Consider the following 14453-nt stretch of genomic DNA (forward strand, 5'->3'; position numbering starts at 1 on the left):
TCAAATGAAATCAATCTTTAATATTTAGTGAAATTCTGTTAAACTATTACAAACATCATCATTCTTTTTTTTAATTATTTATTTATTTTTGGCTGCATTGGGTCTCGTTGCTGCACGCGGGCTTTCTCTAGTTGTGGTGAGCAGGGGCTACTCTTCATTGCGGTGTGCGGGCTTCTCATTGCAGTGGCTTTTGTTGTGGAGCATGGGCTCTAGGCGCGTGGGCTTCAGTAGTTGTGGCTCTTGGGCTCTAGAGCACAGGCTCAGTAGTTGTGGCTCGCAGGCTTTGTTGCTCCATGGCATGTGGGATCTTCCTGGACCAGGGCTCGAACCCGTGTCCCCTGCATCGGCAGGTGGATTCTTAACCACTGCGCCACCAGGGAAGCCCATAAATATGATCATTCTTAATGTATTTTTAAAAAATGAAAAATATTAGGTAGCGTGACATATTAGAAAGAGAATAGGCTTTGGGGTCAAACTGGCTTTTCCTCTTAGTAGTTGTGTGACTTTGGACAATTTATTTGACCCCATCCTTCTGAGAAAAGCTCTTAATACCACTTAATTGTAGTCATGAGGATTACACAGGACCCTAACTGTAACTGAGTGTTTTCTACGTATTAGACCAAGGATTGGCAAACTTTTCCTATAAAAGGACAGATAGTGAATATACTAGGCTTTGTAGGCCTATGGTTTCATCACAACTATTCAACTTTTCTGTTTTAGCATAAAAGGATGCATAGACAGTACATAAATGAGTGTGGCCCTCTTCTAATAAAACATTCTTTATGGGTGCTGAATTTTGAATTTCATGTATTTTTCGTATGTCATAAAATAGTCTTCTGGGTTTTTTGGAACTATTTTAAAATATTTATATATATATTTTAAATTTATTTATTTTTGGCTGCATTGGGTCTTCGTTGCTACGAGCGGGCTTTCTCTAGTTGCAGCCAGAGGGGGCTACTCTTCGTTGCAGGGCACGGGCTTCTTATTGCAGCGACTTCTCTTGTTGTGGAGCACGCGCTCTAGGCGCGCGGGCTTCAGTAGTTGTGGCATGTGGGCTGAGTTGCTCTGCAGCATGTGGGATCTTCCCAGACCAGGGCTCGAACCCATGTACCCTGCATTCGCAGGCAGATTCTTAACCACTGTGCCACCAGGGAAGTCCAGAAAAAGAAAATTATATTTTTAAATATTCCATAAAAACAGGTGGCCGGCCAGATTTGGCCCATGGGTGGTAGTTTGCCAACCCCAGTCTTAGACATTTAATCCTTATAACATACTATGAGGCAGGTGCTTTATCTTAATTTTATAGGTGAAGGAAACAAGTACAGATGTTAGGTGACTTTCAGTCCCGCAGCCAGGATGTGTTAGAACCATTCACAATGACTAATGTAGAACCTTACACATGTTTCAGAGTCAAATGAAATAACAATTTGGCAACACTGTCTATCCTCTTTTTCTACAGGATTTATTGGATTATAAGGCCAATATCATGCTAGGCCCATTAAAAGAACTTTAGAGTCTGTTTTGTAAGCAGGTTCTTGCTTTCTCTTTAATGTTCTTTAATGTTCTTTAATGTTTTCTTTAATGTTCAAAAAGATGGCTTAGCTGAAATAGGAAAAAGATCACTATCTTGGTTTTATACAGCTTTTTTTCCCCCGAAAATGCTTCAGACATTTTTCTTTTTTTATTCATTCTCAAAACATCCCTGTGTGAGAGGATAGGAATTAGCTTCCTAATTTTATGTTTGGGGAAACTGAGGTGGTGGTTTGAGATGCTATGCGACTTGACATTGTGTCTTAGGGTCATAATGTTAACATCAGAACCCAGACCTCATAATTCTGACATCCCATCCTACCTTAAATGCTTCAGTGGAAAAGGAGGAATAATATACAGAAATATAGTTCAGAGACTGTGTCTTCGTTGTGATACACGTGACCTGTGACACATGTAGTTTAGGAAGGGTAGTAGTTTAGGAAGGGTTTTCAAAATAATTTATCTCATAACTAACATAGCCAGAGCAGTATAAGGAACTACATCAACCTAAGGTATAAACAGAAAAGGAAAACTTTTAAATCGCTTTTTCTTAAATGTAGATTTGCTTCTGGCCTAAAATCAGTAGTTTGCTGGCACTTTGCCACTTTTTAAAAAGGAATAAAGTCGCACTTATTTCAAATGTAAGCGTGAGATGCCAAAATGTGTTGAGGATGTTTGCCACTTGCCAAACCTCATAAAAGTTTATTTTCCTAACATTCTACTAAATTGGGGAGGGAGCAGTTTTAAAAAATCACTTCTGAAGATTTTTAGGGTACGTAAAAAGTAAAGATGTTCAGAATGAGAATATAAATATCGCTTTAAGCCTGGATTGACCTTCCAAAACAAGCTTGAACTTCAGCCCTGCTTTATTGCTTCAGATCAAAATGCATGATCAGTGTATGCTATTCCCACTGTACGGTTTTGCTCAGCATTTCCTACAGGAAGTGAACAAAACATCTTTCTACAGCTCCTCTACAATTAAGAAATATCCATGCTTCACATTTTAATGACTGCATAAATTCTCATGGTAAGGAATCTGTAGTTTCCCACTGTACTCAATCAATCACAGGGTTTATCGTTAGTACATCTTAAAGCCAGAAACAGGACTATATATAATGTTCCCCCCACCCTATCCCCCGCCACACACACACACACACACACACACACACACACACACACACACACACAGAAAACGAAACCCCTTGACATCCTCTGTTTGATAGTATTAAGAGTACCATTATTACGCTGTGTAAATTTATAGCCACATATATTCTGGAACAAATACTACTGAAGTGCATGTGTGGTTATAATCCTACTGCCCACAGAGAGCTGGTATGTCTCCACCATAGGGCTGTAACACATTTTTCTACCCTAACAACCTCCCCAAACCCCTTTTAATTTATAGTTTATAACATCTGATTCTGGCTTTACTGTTCATGCCATCAAATCGTGAGTTTATCTCCTTGTAAGCTTGTCCAGTGACTTGTAACACATTCTTTAATTACTTAAGTTATTTAACTTCTCGTTTTCCCCTCAATGAAGAAACTGAAAAGACCTTTAAACTTTCTGACTTCATGGCCAAGAATATTTTTTAAGTGAAGAAACATACACATAAAAAAAATAATAAACCTGGTAACAAACTATTTTATAAATACGTGACTGTATTTTTCTTCATGTCCAGAAACTCTTACTGAAATAGAATTCAGGTATATTCCTTGCAAACCCACACAGTTCATACATCTAACACCAGGTTTTCATTTGTACCGAAACGGGCAAGATAATGAAGGCACAGGCTCAATTTGTATCAGTAAAGGACTCAAACACAGTCAGGAGGCACTAATGACATAGAAGCATCGTCAATCACGAAAAGCAAGTGTTCAGAGTCTGCAGTAACTTCTCTCCCTTTAATATTTGGCAAAATTCAGTCTAGATATTTTAATACCTCAGAAAGAAAAAATAAATAAGAGATGCTACATTAAAATGTCAGATGACCTATCATTACTCTTTAGACATATAAGGGAAGGGATAAAGTAAAGGGAGGGGACCACAGATTTCCTATATTCTTGGATTATCCTTCCTTTCTGAGGGGCTCAGATGTCTGTGTGCATCTGTCAGAATGCCAGCTGTACCTGAAGATTGAAGAGATGGTTGGTAGTTGCTGACATGGTCCCTCAACACTATTAAAAGTTTCTATATTAAAAGTTTCTATCACAAAAACAAAATTAGCTTGATTTCTTCTCTTTAGTCCTTTGTTAAACAGCTAAGTAAAATGTGGTTATTTAAAAGTGATCTAAAAAGTTTAAGATAAAGGAAAAATATATTCTAGCTTCCTAAGAAGAAACAGATTACAGATTTAGACTTCTATGGCAAATAAATACACTTGAAAACCAAGCAAGTTTCTCTCCTGTAGGAGAGTCAGACTACAAACAGTTCTCGTTTCTCTAAGGCTGATGACCACATCGCTCATAGAACATACCAGCAACTAGTTTCACAATTTTAAGAGACTTTTTCCATAATATGAAAGATGAGGTTTAACCTAGTTCTGAGCAGGCAGAATAGATCTGTACTCACAACATCCCTATCACAAATATATGACAATTGAACAACAAAGCACAGCCCGATCTCTGCTTACATCGAAACCACCGTCTACATGATATCTAATTACTTGCTTTCGATGGGTTAATACCACCTGTTGCAAGACTAGAGCTGGCAGTCAATGGAGCACGCCATTTACAAGGAAGCCTAAAGTCTACAACTGCAAAAATAACATGGAAATGTACTAGCCCATCCAACGTAGTTAAATATATTTTCAAAATTGTTCCTAGGAAATGAATTTTAATAGTATCTCCCAAGTCTTTCAACCAAAGTGACCTTGATCATTTTTGTCTCTTTACATCAAAATCTACCAAAATTTTTTGACTGTTTCCAAGTATTAGGAACAGAGGGGCCAATATAGCATGTTTCACAATTAACTGTTAATATTTCAGCGAGTTACAATAAACTGTTTTTGCATGCTTGAAAAAATAATTGTGAAGAAAAAATACGGAATACTAATGGGAGGACCTCAATAATTGGGTGTTTTCATTTTGCTTTAAAAACAACCTCTAATATTCAACTCTGACAATGCAGTAAATATATATACATATATATAAAGTTCATTTCCATGCGCATTACATAAAAATAACTATGAGAAATATCAATCTATCAGTGTCAGCTGATATATATCCAATTAACTCACTGCAGAAGGGAAAAAAAAAGGCCAACAAAATTCTAAAGTAATCAGTAAAGCTCACAGTTCGAAAAGTTTTTTTTTCCTTTTTTTTCTTTTTTTGCTTGTTTGAATTTTTTTGGTAGTTTGTCTGTGCTCTGTCATACAAGCTGTTTCCCAGACTAATGGCCTCCAAGTAGATTTGAAAGAAAGCCTGAAGACTTCTTATTTTGCGGTGCTTCTGCTTCCTGGTCTTGTGAAAGCCCCAATTCACTCTCAATTTGGTCGAGCTCTGACTGGTCCAGTAGTTCAAAATCATCCCCTTCGTCTGTGTCCTCCCCTGGGCTGGGAGCAGCCTGAGACAGTGCTTGCTGCATGCCTGCTAACTGGTCTTTGACGGCGGCAGTCACCGCAGCGGTGATGACGTCCCCAGCCAGGTTGCTCATCAGGTGGAAGGTTTGGTCACCGCTCAGAGGAAGGGTGAGACCAGCCACTGATTGCCTCTCTGAGCTGGGTCTGGGACCGCGGTCCAACTGCTCCTTTCTTCTCTTGAGCTCAGTGGGCAAGCCAAGGCTTAATTCATCTTCATCGTTTGTTCCTGTGCCATTTTCTAGAGATGGAAAATCTGAAAGGTCTCGAGAGAAAACTTCCTCACTAGGTCGGTCAAGATCTGTGAAATGTAGAACAGAAGAAGTTCATGCTTAAGCACCATAATAAATTTATTTTTATGATTCAACTTCTAAGTTATAAAGTAGTAATTGATAAACCTTTACTATCTCAGATATACAAAAAATAGAAAGTCAAAGGTTTATAAGACCCTGTAATAAACCATAATAAATTTGAAATCAGAGAATTGTCTAAAAGATCCCTGCTTTTAATTGGAATCCTCTGAATCACTCTGGCATTCATCTAGCCTCCCATCAGACCCCCCCAAGTCTGGGACACTCTCTCCACAAGTACACACAAACACTACATGTCCCCCCATGGCCTTAGCTTTCCTCTTAAACACAAAAAGTGTGTAATGACTTACTATTCAACCTGTCTTAACGTCAGCTTGGAGCTCTGACTAGAGTTTAAACGTTCACCAAAATTTCATCCTGCTCCTGGGGAGGGGATTAGCTTAAGCCAATGTGGATATGTATAATCCAAAATAAAAAATATTTCAATTGGACGTTTTCATAGATTTGGGTCCAGCAGATGGTGACTATTATCCAGCCTTTGCATTTTCATTCATGGAGATCTGTTTGAGTATCTGTAACTGTGTTTGTTTAAAGCAATGAGTTAAAAGAAGCTGCTGTTCCTTCTATTCCACATTCAACCTAAGAGCTTATGGAAACATTTAGCTTTCCGTGAATATAGCTGAAATTAACCATACCGTTTTAGCAAAATATAGGTCCTGAATATATACAGGAACGCTTTAAGATTTGGGACATTTGAAAGCAATGTCAGGTTAGTAGGCAGACAGTGATTTCACTGTTTTTCACTTTTCACAGAAAATCCTTCAGTAACTCTTTGGAATCTTCAAGTTCATTAATGAAAGCCTTCTATGTGGTTTCCATCATTGTTGCTCCCCTTGTGTAAATCTGAGATAGGATGCTTAAGAACAAAGGGTTTGTTTTACTGGTCTTGTAGGTATGTACAGCTTGTAGAGTTTGAGAGGACTTCAGTGACCCTCTTGTTCTAATGCACTTTAAAGATGAGGAAATTGAGATCCACAGAAATCATGTCACCTGTTCAAGGTCATACAATAAAGTTAATGACAAAAGCAAGGCTACACTTGGGTCTCCCAATCTCCAAACCTGTATTTTTTCAACACTACACAGCCTTCTTCCTTCCTCTAGAAAAAGAAAGTGTGTTCTTGCTTATAAAGACACATATAAAATAATTTATTCATAATCCTCCATTATAACCTGCTTATATTTTCAGTATATTGTTAAAATGACTTGAAATAATCCAATGAGACTAGCAAAAGTTATTGCACAAGACTTGTCTCAAATTTCATTTTAAATTGTACTTAACCTAATTATAAAAGATAAGAAAGCTTTTTTTTAAACTAACTTGGAAGAAAAACAAGTTAGTTAAAAAAAAAAAAAATAGTATATGAGAAACCCTGAAATCAGCTTTGGATTTGGGAAACTTGCCCCCCATGCTTCAGTCCCTCTTAATAAGGACTAGCCTTGGATATATGGGATTAGCTTCTCTCCTCCCCCGTCCCATTACTGCTATAAACAATGCCACCAGATAGTCCAGAAGTTAAGTTTTTTCATTGTCAATTGTTTGTTTTCAAAATAAAGGCAGATTTGGACATTGATTAGCTTAGATGTTTTTCTCATACTCTTCAAAAAAATAGCTTTTGAGATATAATTCATATACTATAAAACTTACCCTTTTAAAGTATATGATTGTGTTTTTTAATATATTCACAAAGCTGTTCAACATCACCACCATCTAATTCTAGAACATTCTCATCATCCCAAAAGAAACATCTTAATTACCAGTCACCCACCATTCCCTCTTCCCCCAGCCACTGGCAGCCACTAACCTATTTTCCTTCTGCACGGATTTGCCTATTCTGGACATTTCATAGAAATGGAGTCACCCAAGGTGTGGACTTGTGTGTCTGGCTTCCTCCACTTTAGCATAACGTGTTTAAGGTTCAACCATGTTGTAGCAAACGTGAGTACTTCATTTTTATAGCCAAGTGAGATTCCATTGTGTAGATGTACCACACCTTGTTTATCCAGTCAGCAGCTGACAGATTAAATACCTTTGCACGCACTCATAATTATACAAATCAGAGCATCTAGGAGTGTGAGCATACCGTCAGAAGTGTCCGTCTGTGGAGTGTATCCTTCTGAAAGGTTGAAGGTCCCATTGTCAGTCCAGGAGACCTCGGACACATCTGTGTCAGACACAGACAACTCTTTGGCGGCAACGGTCAGGCTAATCTGTGTTAATATAAATACCAGTGACACATTTCAAACTTCTGTGGGGAATCTTTTGAAACATTTTCCTTTAGATATTGTTCAATCATCTTAGAGAAACAGGAGGAGTCTATTAAGAGTATCATTCCAGTTTTGGTACATTTAGATAAATTTACAGTCAAACCACACAGGAACAAATTGAAAACTAAACAAAAAATACCTTAGGACAGAGAGCTGAAAAGTCTAATTCACTGTCATCTTTGTGACTTTTTTCTTTATCTGCTTCTGTTGGGAAAAAATTTGGAAGCTTTCAGTTTCCTGGCCAGCTTAGACAGCGTGTATTTTACCCATTAGATATCCTTATCCCACCTTCCTCATATTCTCCAACGCCTCCACGTAATTAAATGTTTGCACATAACAAGGTACCCGTATTTGCAACTGTTTGGTTTCCGAGGGAAATGGTCCATATCAGTGGTCCTCATAGTGTGGCCCCTGGACTTTTAGAAAGGCAAATCCCCAGGCCCTCCCCTAGACCAGCTGAATCAGAAACTCTGGGGTATGGGCCCCGCAATCTAAGCTTTAATAAGCTCTTCAGACAATTCCGATGCTCCCTGTAGTTTGAGAATCTGTAAGGTCACAAGCCAAGTTAAAAAGTGAACAAGGAGCACATTAGTCTTCCCCCTATTTTCTTTTCCTTCCCGTTCTACTGGCCCCCTCTTACAGGGCTCCCACACACAGCCCTACCTGTGTCATTTGTTATTTGCAACCGTCCACTCCCAAAGAAAACGATTTAGAGAAAATAAATGATAAGTAGCAAATACAGAAGTGTTGAAGCCTTTTCTCTCTCCCCTGACAATTTGGATTAAAAAGGCGATTTGTTGTATGTTTGAGAAAAGTATAAAAGCCTAAAATTGGAAAAAGCTATGTTACTTTGGGGGGATTTGCTTCTGTAGTAATATGTGGTGAAAGGCTAAAACACCCTGAAATATATTAAAGGTGATTTCATAATAGCCAGCTGATGTCTCATCTCATGCGTGGAATCTAAAATTCAAACGTTACCTACCAGCTCTCTCACGTTTCTTCTGGTTAATATATTCTCTGATTCCAAAATCTAGTTTCAGCAGAAATGACTTGATTTTGTTGTATATTTTTTGTCCAATATCATTACACTTAAAAAATGGACACAGAAATGCACATAGTACTGCAAGATAAGGAGGAAGAGAGTTTAAGGAAAGTGACCTTACTTTCCAAAGGCTACATCTTAGTATGTCACAAAATTATTTCAGTTCCCTTACGGACAAATTGGTTTTTTTTTTCTTAAGGAAGCGCCTCTGTGAAATAAGTCCATAGTTTTTATTCTTCCCCCTGTAATGAAACCATTTTCTCCTATATACACACAACCCAACAGTCATGGTTTTCAAAGACGTGCAATTAGATAACTCCATCCCTTCAATCCTCTTACCCTCAAAATTTATACAAAGGTTACGTGCTTTCCCGACAACAGTCCTGGATTAAAATATCAACTCTACTTATTTGTTAAATGATCACTTCTCCATAGAAACGTTATTAACTATCTGTTAGCCTCTCGTCAGTAATACTGGGATAATAACCTCATCTCTTGGGGTTGCTGGGAAGGATAAATGAGATAAATACAGACCATCTGAATAATGCCTTGCCTGTATTAGACTCGCTTTCCCTAGCTCTCTTCTCCTTTCCCTCCTAAACAAGGCAGATCAAAGGGCTGATATTCCACAGGAGTTCTACTTGGGAGAACGGATGTGAGCTCTGACCATTGGCCCTTTGTGTGAGGCATGAGGAATACAAAAAGAAATGAAGATCAACACAGGAAAGGCGTTGTATTCCCTACTGTTTATTTCTCTGCTGTTGTCAGGACACGTGCCCATTTACCTTTTAAATAGGAGTTGCAAACTCAAATATCTCTAGAAGACAAGGAGGTATCTGTAAGTGTTAAAGGCTGGTGCGAGAAAACTAGGGAGATACGAGGGTTGGGTGGGTGGAGAGCGACTGCCCCATCTAAAGGCGGCAGGGCCAGATCTTTATATTTTTTAGGAGAAGCAGGAAATCGAAACTTTTTTTACAGCACTTTTGAGTTACAATTGACATACAATAAATTGCACATATTTAAAGTGTACAATTTGATGTGTTGACATATGCATACAACTAAGAAACTGTCATCATGATAAAGATAGTGACCATACCACCCCCAAAAGTTTCCTCATGTTTCTCTTAATCCCTCCCTCTGGTCTTTCCCTGCCCTACCCGCCTCATCCCCAGGCAACCATTTATGTGCTCTGTCACGAAAGATTAGTTTGAATTATATATAAATGGAATCAAACAGTATGTACCCTTTTTTTTTACCTGGCGTCTCCCACCCAATCTAATTAGTTTGAGGTTTATCCAGACTGTTGCATACATCACTTTTTTAGTGCTGAGTAGTAATCCATTGTATGGATGTACCACAGTTTGTTCACCCATCTATTTGTTGATGGACACATGAATTGTCTTCTGTTTTTGGCTAACACAAATAAAGCCACTATGAACATTTGTGGACAAGTCTTTGTATAGGTGTATGCTTTCACTTCTCTTGGGAAAACATCTAGCTGTGGAATGCCTCGGTCACATAGTAGCTTTTAAAAAACTACCAAACTGTTATCCAAAGTGGTTGTACCATTCTACCTACCCACCATATCCTGGCTAACACTTGATATAGTCAGTATTTTTAATTTCAGCCGTTTTGGTGGGGATATAATGGTGTCTCATTGTGGTTTTAATTATATTTTGAGCCGCAGATCATGCACAACGGCAAAAGTACTCACGTATTTGTGGGGGGTGGAGAGTAGAGCTTGTTTACAGCTTTATTGACATAATTTAAAATAAAATGAATCACTTATATATAACCTTGCATTTTGACAGCTATTCTTATAATTTTGAAATAGCAACATGTCTCTAGAAAAAGAAGAAACTTTGTACAGCAGGAAATTAAAGAATAATCAACTTGCTTTATAATCAAGAACACATCCCTCCTCTTCTAAACTGTGGAACGTCTTGTAGACCATTAAATGATACCATATGTGTCACATCAATTAGACAAAATGTTCTACTATACTTACACAGTAGATAGCTCAGTATAACCCCAGGAATGTAACTTCCCAAGATCGTAAAAAAGGTGCATACACTGCAGACCAGGAGACAAAACTAAAAATAATAGAAGCAACATGTGACAATTGTACATAACATCAAGATACTTTAGAGCACAGGATACACACAAAATTATTGATCTATATGCCATCTATCATGTTATGGCAAATGTCTTTCAAACAGTGTTCTCTGCACTTAGATCTGACTAATGACTGCTGTGTTCAACCAGCCTTAGCCCACTTTAACATTAAGTGATAATCATTTGGAAGGTTCCAGAAGCTAACCTCTGGCACAGAGAACATCTCCCATTAATCATGCCTGCAGCTGTATTACCAGATGCAAGAGACCTGAAGAATAGTATGTACCCAGAAACTTGTTTTACTCAGGGTCACTCGCTGAAAACAATGCAGCCCAGTAACGAAATCTGTAGGTTCATACTGTTTCTATAAATCCACAGAAATTCATAAACACAGCAAAACATGTTATAGAAATGAGAGGTATTTACATAAATATAACAGTAATTTGCACAGCTGATAAGCAGCTGGGATAAATCGACTGGCCATTACTCTCCTCCTTCCTAACCATATCTGTTCGGCCAATGAAAGTATATTCCACCAGTGAAATTTGATTATATTCTTTCTGTCAGTCGAAGCCAAAAGAACCTTGGTCGTTTTAAGTAAAACATCAAGACAGAAAAATTCTCCCATAAAGTCTTCACTTCTTTTTCACACTCTATTATTTAAAATAAACTATCTTACTTCTTTGCTTTCCCTTTAAATTATGGTACTAAATTTCACTGATCAGCCAAGAAAATTCATGAAGGGAATTTCAAAAAGACACACGAGGAAAGGATACAGAACTCTGATCAATAACTGATTAAGAGAAACAGCAACGGGGTCTAAAATTCAGATTAACTTTGATTTTTCATTCTTGGCACAGGGTTAATAAATTCACTAGTCAAAAGGAAAACAAAATTAAGAGCTGTTTCTCAAACATCAGGGATCCTTGAAGAATACGGAATTCTAATAGCAAAATGGAAGAGGAAAGACCATAAAAGTTAAAAGAACAAATAAAAGCATTACTATATCCAGAATTCAGTTTCACGAAGGGATTTCATATCATCCACTAAACTTGTAGCATCGTTATCTTACGTTAATTGACTTGGGGTATATTAATGCAACCCAATGCAGAAGTTTAAGTTCAGAATCTTCTAAAAATGCGTTTAATCATCTCAGTAAAATAAGCGTCAAAAACACAAGTCACCCCACCCCGCTACCATGTTGATATCTTTTCTAAAAATCACCTTCAGTGATTAAAATAACTTATCCATATACAATGTTGCAACTTTAGTATGCTCAAAATGTGTCCGAATATAGTTCTATTACTCATTGAAGTTAGATTTCCTGTAACACGGTACAAAGAGAGGGATTTTAAATGAAGACATTCCTAGGTTCTTCCTTCCAACTACAGGTGGACATTCGTTTCCATAGCAGTGGAAGGGAAGGGGTCTATTGATGGTTCTGTAGCTCACCCGTGCTGTCAAGATACAGTGGAAGCTGCCTCTACACATAAAAACCCTATAGTGGGCATTTCTTGTAACCCTTTTCAAACCACTCAACTCTCTCCTCGTGGGTTTTCATCTTTGTTGGAAAAATACTCATTCCATTTATATAATCACTGTGGATGTTTCTGCCAAAGATTTTCTTTCTTAAGTAAAGCATACAAGAATCTCCACTTTTTAGACTGAAAGTGAGACTCAGTTACCTCCAAAAACACCCTCAAAGGGCTATGTGTTCCTTTGACTTGAGAACCAGCCTAGATAATATAAACTGAAATTCTTAATAACACGTTTTTATCCTTGGTCTGGCTGAGAGGACAAATCATCATTCATTTTAGTTAATAAGCTACATAAATACGGATAAAATAGAAATCCAATCCAATTTCAAAATATAAGGTTAAGGATTTTCTAGTGCTAACAACACTAACATTTCTGAACCTCGCTAATATCAGTTTTTATGGCACGTGTTCGTAGTGTATTATATTCAGAATTGGAGAACCCTTACAGGCTGATAAAATAGGTTAATTCATTTGTTTCCAAGTTTATTTCACATTTTAAAGCACACACATCATTCTCCTTTTCTGGAAAACTTGCCTTGCCAGGGCTCTGCTGTTTAAACAGAGACATTTCTTGAAGAAACATGCTGAAATTCATCCATGATTCTGCAAGACAGTGGCTGAGCCTGGGTCTTTCATCTGGTTTGGAATTGATAACTTCCCAGCTAAAGAGAGAAAAAGAAAACCAAAACTTTTCACTGAATTGTGGATGATTCACTCAACATTTATTGCTTTAGCAGATATTCATTGAGCACCTCCTAATAGGCACACTCTCTGGAAGAGCCATGTGAATTCAGAGATGAACAAGCCAGACACCTGTCTAAGGAAGATCACAGGCCAAGGCAAGCAACGAGCTCCACGATTATCTGGTCACAACGAAGGAAAAATAGAGGGTGGAGGCTTTGGGGCGTCTTCTCTGAAGATGTCACTTTTAGGCTATGATCTGGATTTGCACTATTTACCATAAAGGCTTGGAAGGGCTCCAGACAGAACAATGTACAGCATATGCAAGAGGTCCTGTTGTGAGAAGGAGCTAAAGCACCATTGGTCCCAGTATGGCTGCAGGAGAGCGAACCAGAGAACAGCATTGCAGGGAGCTGGGATGGTAGGAAGAAACCTGATCATACAGGGCCTCGTGGGATTGTCAGAAATGCTTTAAACCTTAAAGGTAGTAAAGCCACAGTACCTTTAAAGAAACCTTGGCTTTAATCTTATCATTATCCTCGTCATCAACACGAACAAAGCATTTTCAGTCCACAGTTGATCCTTGTACAATGCTGCAGTTAATCCACCTATGTATAATTTATTGTTGGCCCTTCATATCTGTGGTTCCTCTGCATCCACAAATTTAGCCAATGACAGACCCTGTTGCACCGTAGAATTTACTACTGATAAACATCCACTCTAAGAGGACCCACACAGTTCAAACCCAGGTTGTTCAAGGGTCGACTGTATACTCTGTTGGTCAACTCAGTAGAAAACTGTCAAACTCAACAGGATCTCACAATACCCCGTATTTGTCTAGACTATCTTTTCCCGATCATCATCATAGAATGCGCTGGATGTGGTGTGTGTGCCAGGCACGTGCTGTGTGTGGGTCCCCGCCTTCCCACAGGAATGGGAGTGAGCTGAAAACTAGTAACAAATGCTCCAGGAAGAAGACATGCAAATACTGGGCATTTCCTGAAGTTACAATGCCATCAAGTTCAAATCCCACTCCTGCAATCCTAACTCATCACATAAATATACCAGCTCAAACAAGCTCTATTAAGGGTACCCAAATTCATTTATTACACAGATAATTTTAAACAAATGTGTCTAGCAGAGGACACACTGTTAGTGAAGTGTCCTCTGAGCTATGACTGCAAGGGTGTCAGGGTGAGACTGAGCTCTGGATTCAGCTCCAGTAGCCCTGTGACAAATTAAAACTACTTCGGCCCTTAGATGCTCAACTACCCAGAAATTGTGTACTTTAGATTCTGTTCCTTTTTAGTAAACTTTCAAATCAACGAAATTGT

The 14453-nt window shown here is 38.3% G+C and overlaps 1 protein-coding gene and 1 long non-coding RNA gene across 3 annotated transcripts in view; both read right to left on the bottom strand.

Moving 5' to 3' along the window:
- Nucleotides 1-1532, bottom strand: LOC132518825 (uncharacterized). Its single transcript, XR_009539980.1, has 2 exons — nucleotides 697-1532; nucleotides 1-187 (listed from the first exon to the last, which is right to left on the bottom strand). It is a non-coding gene; the product is annotated as an uncharacterized LOC132518825 (long non-coding RNA).
- Nucleotides 1533-3171: 1639 nt separating this feature from the next.
- Nucleotides 3172-14453, bottom strand: part of RETREG1 (reticulophagy regulator 1) — a 122836-nt gene continuing 111554 nt past the window's right edge. For both annotated transcript variants that reach the window (XM_060146897.1, XM_060146898.1), the window contains 6 exons: nucleotides 12974-13100; nucleotides 10794-10878; nucleotides 8726-8863; nucleotides 7883-7947; nucleotides 7560-7686; nucleotides 3172-5408 (listed from right to left, as the gene is read on the bottom strand). In XM_060146897.1, the coding sequence (XP_060002880.1) occupies nucleotides 4921-5408; nucleotides 7560-7686; nucleotides 7883-7947; nucleotides 8726-8863; nucleotides 10794-10878; nucleotides 12974-13100 (1030 nt within the window). In that variant the 3' untranslated portion in view covers nucleotides 3172-4920. The remainder of the gene's footprint in view (nucleotides 5409-7559; nucleotides 7687-7882; nucleotides 7948-8725; nucleotides 8864-10793; nucleotides 10879-12973; nucleotides 13101-14453) is intronic.

The sequence above is a fragment of the Lagenorhynchus albirostris genome, chromosome 3 (assembly GCF_949774975.1).
Source record: "Lagenorhynchus albirostris chromosome 3, mLagAlb1.1, whole genome shotgun sequence".
Classification (NCBI taxonomy): domain Eukaryota; kingdom Metazoa; phylum Chordata; class Mammalia; order Artiodactyla; family Delphinidae; genus Lagenorhynchus; species Lagenorhynchus albirostris.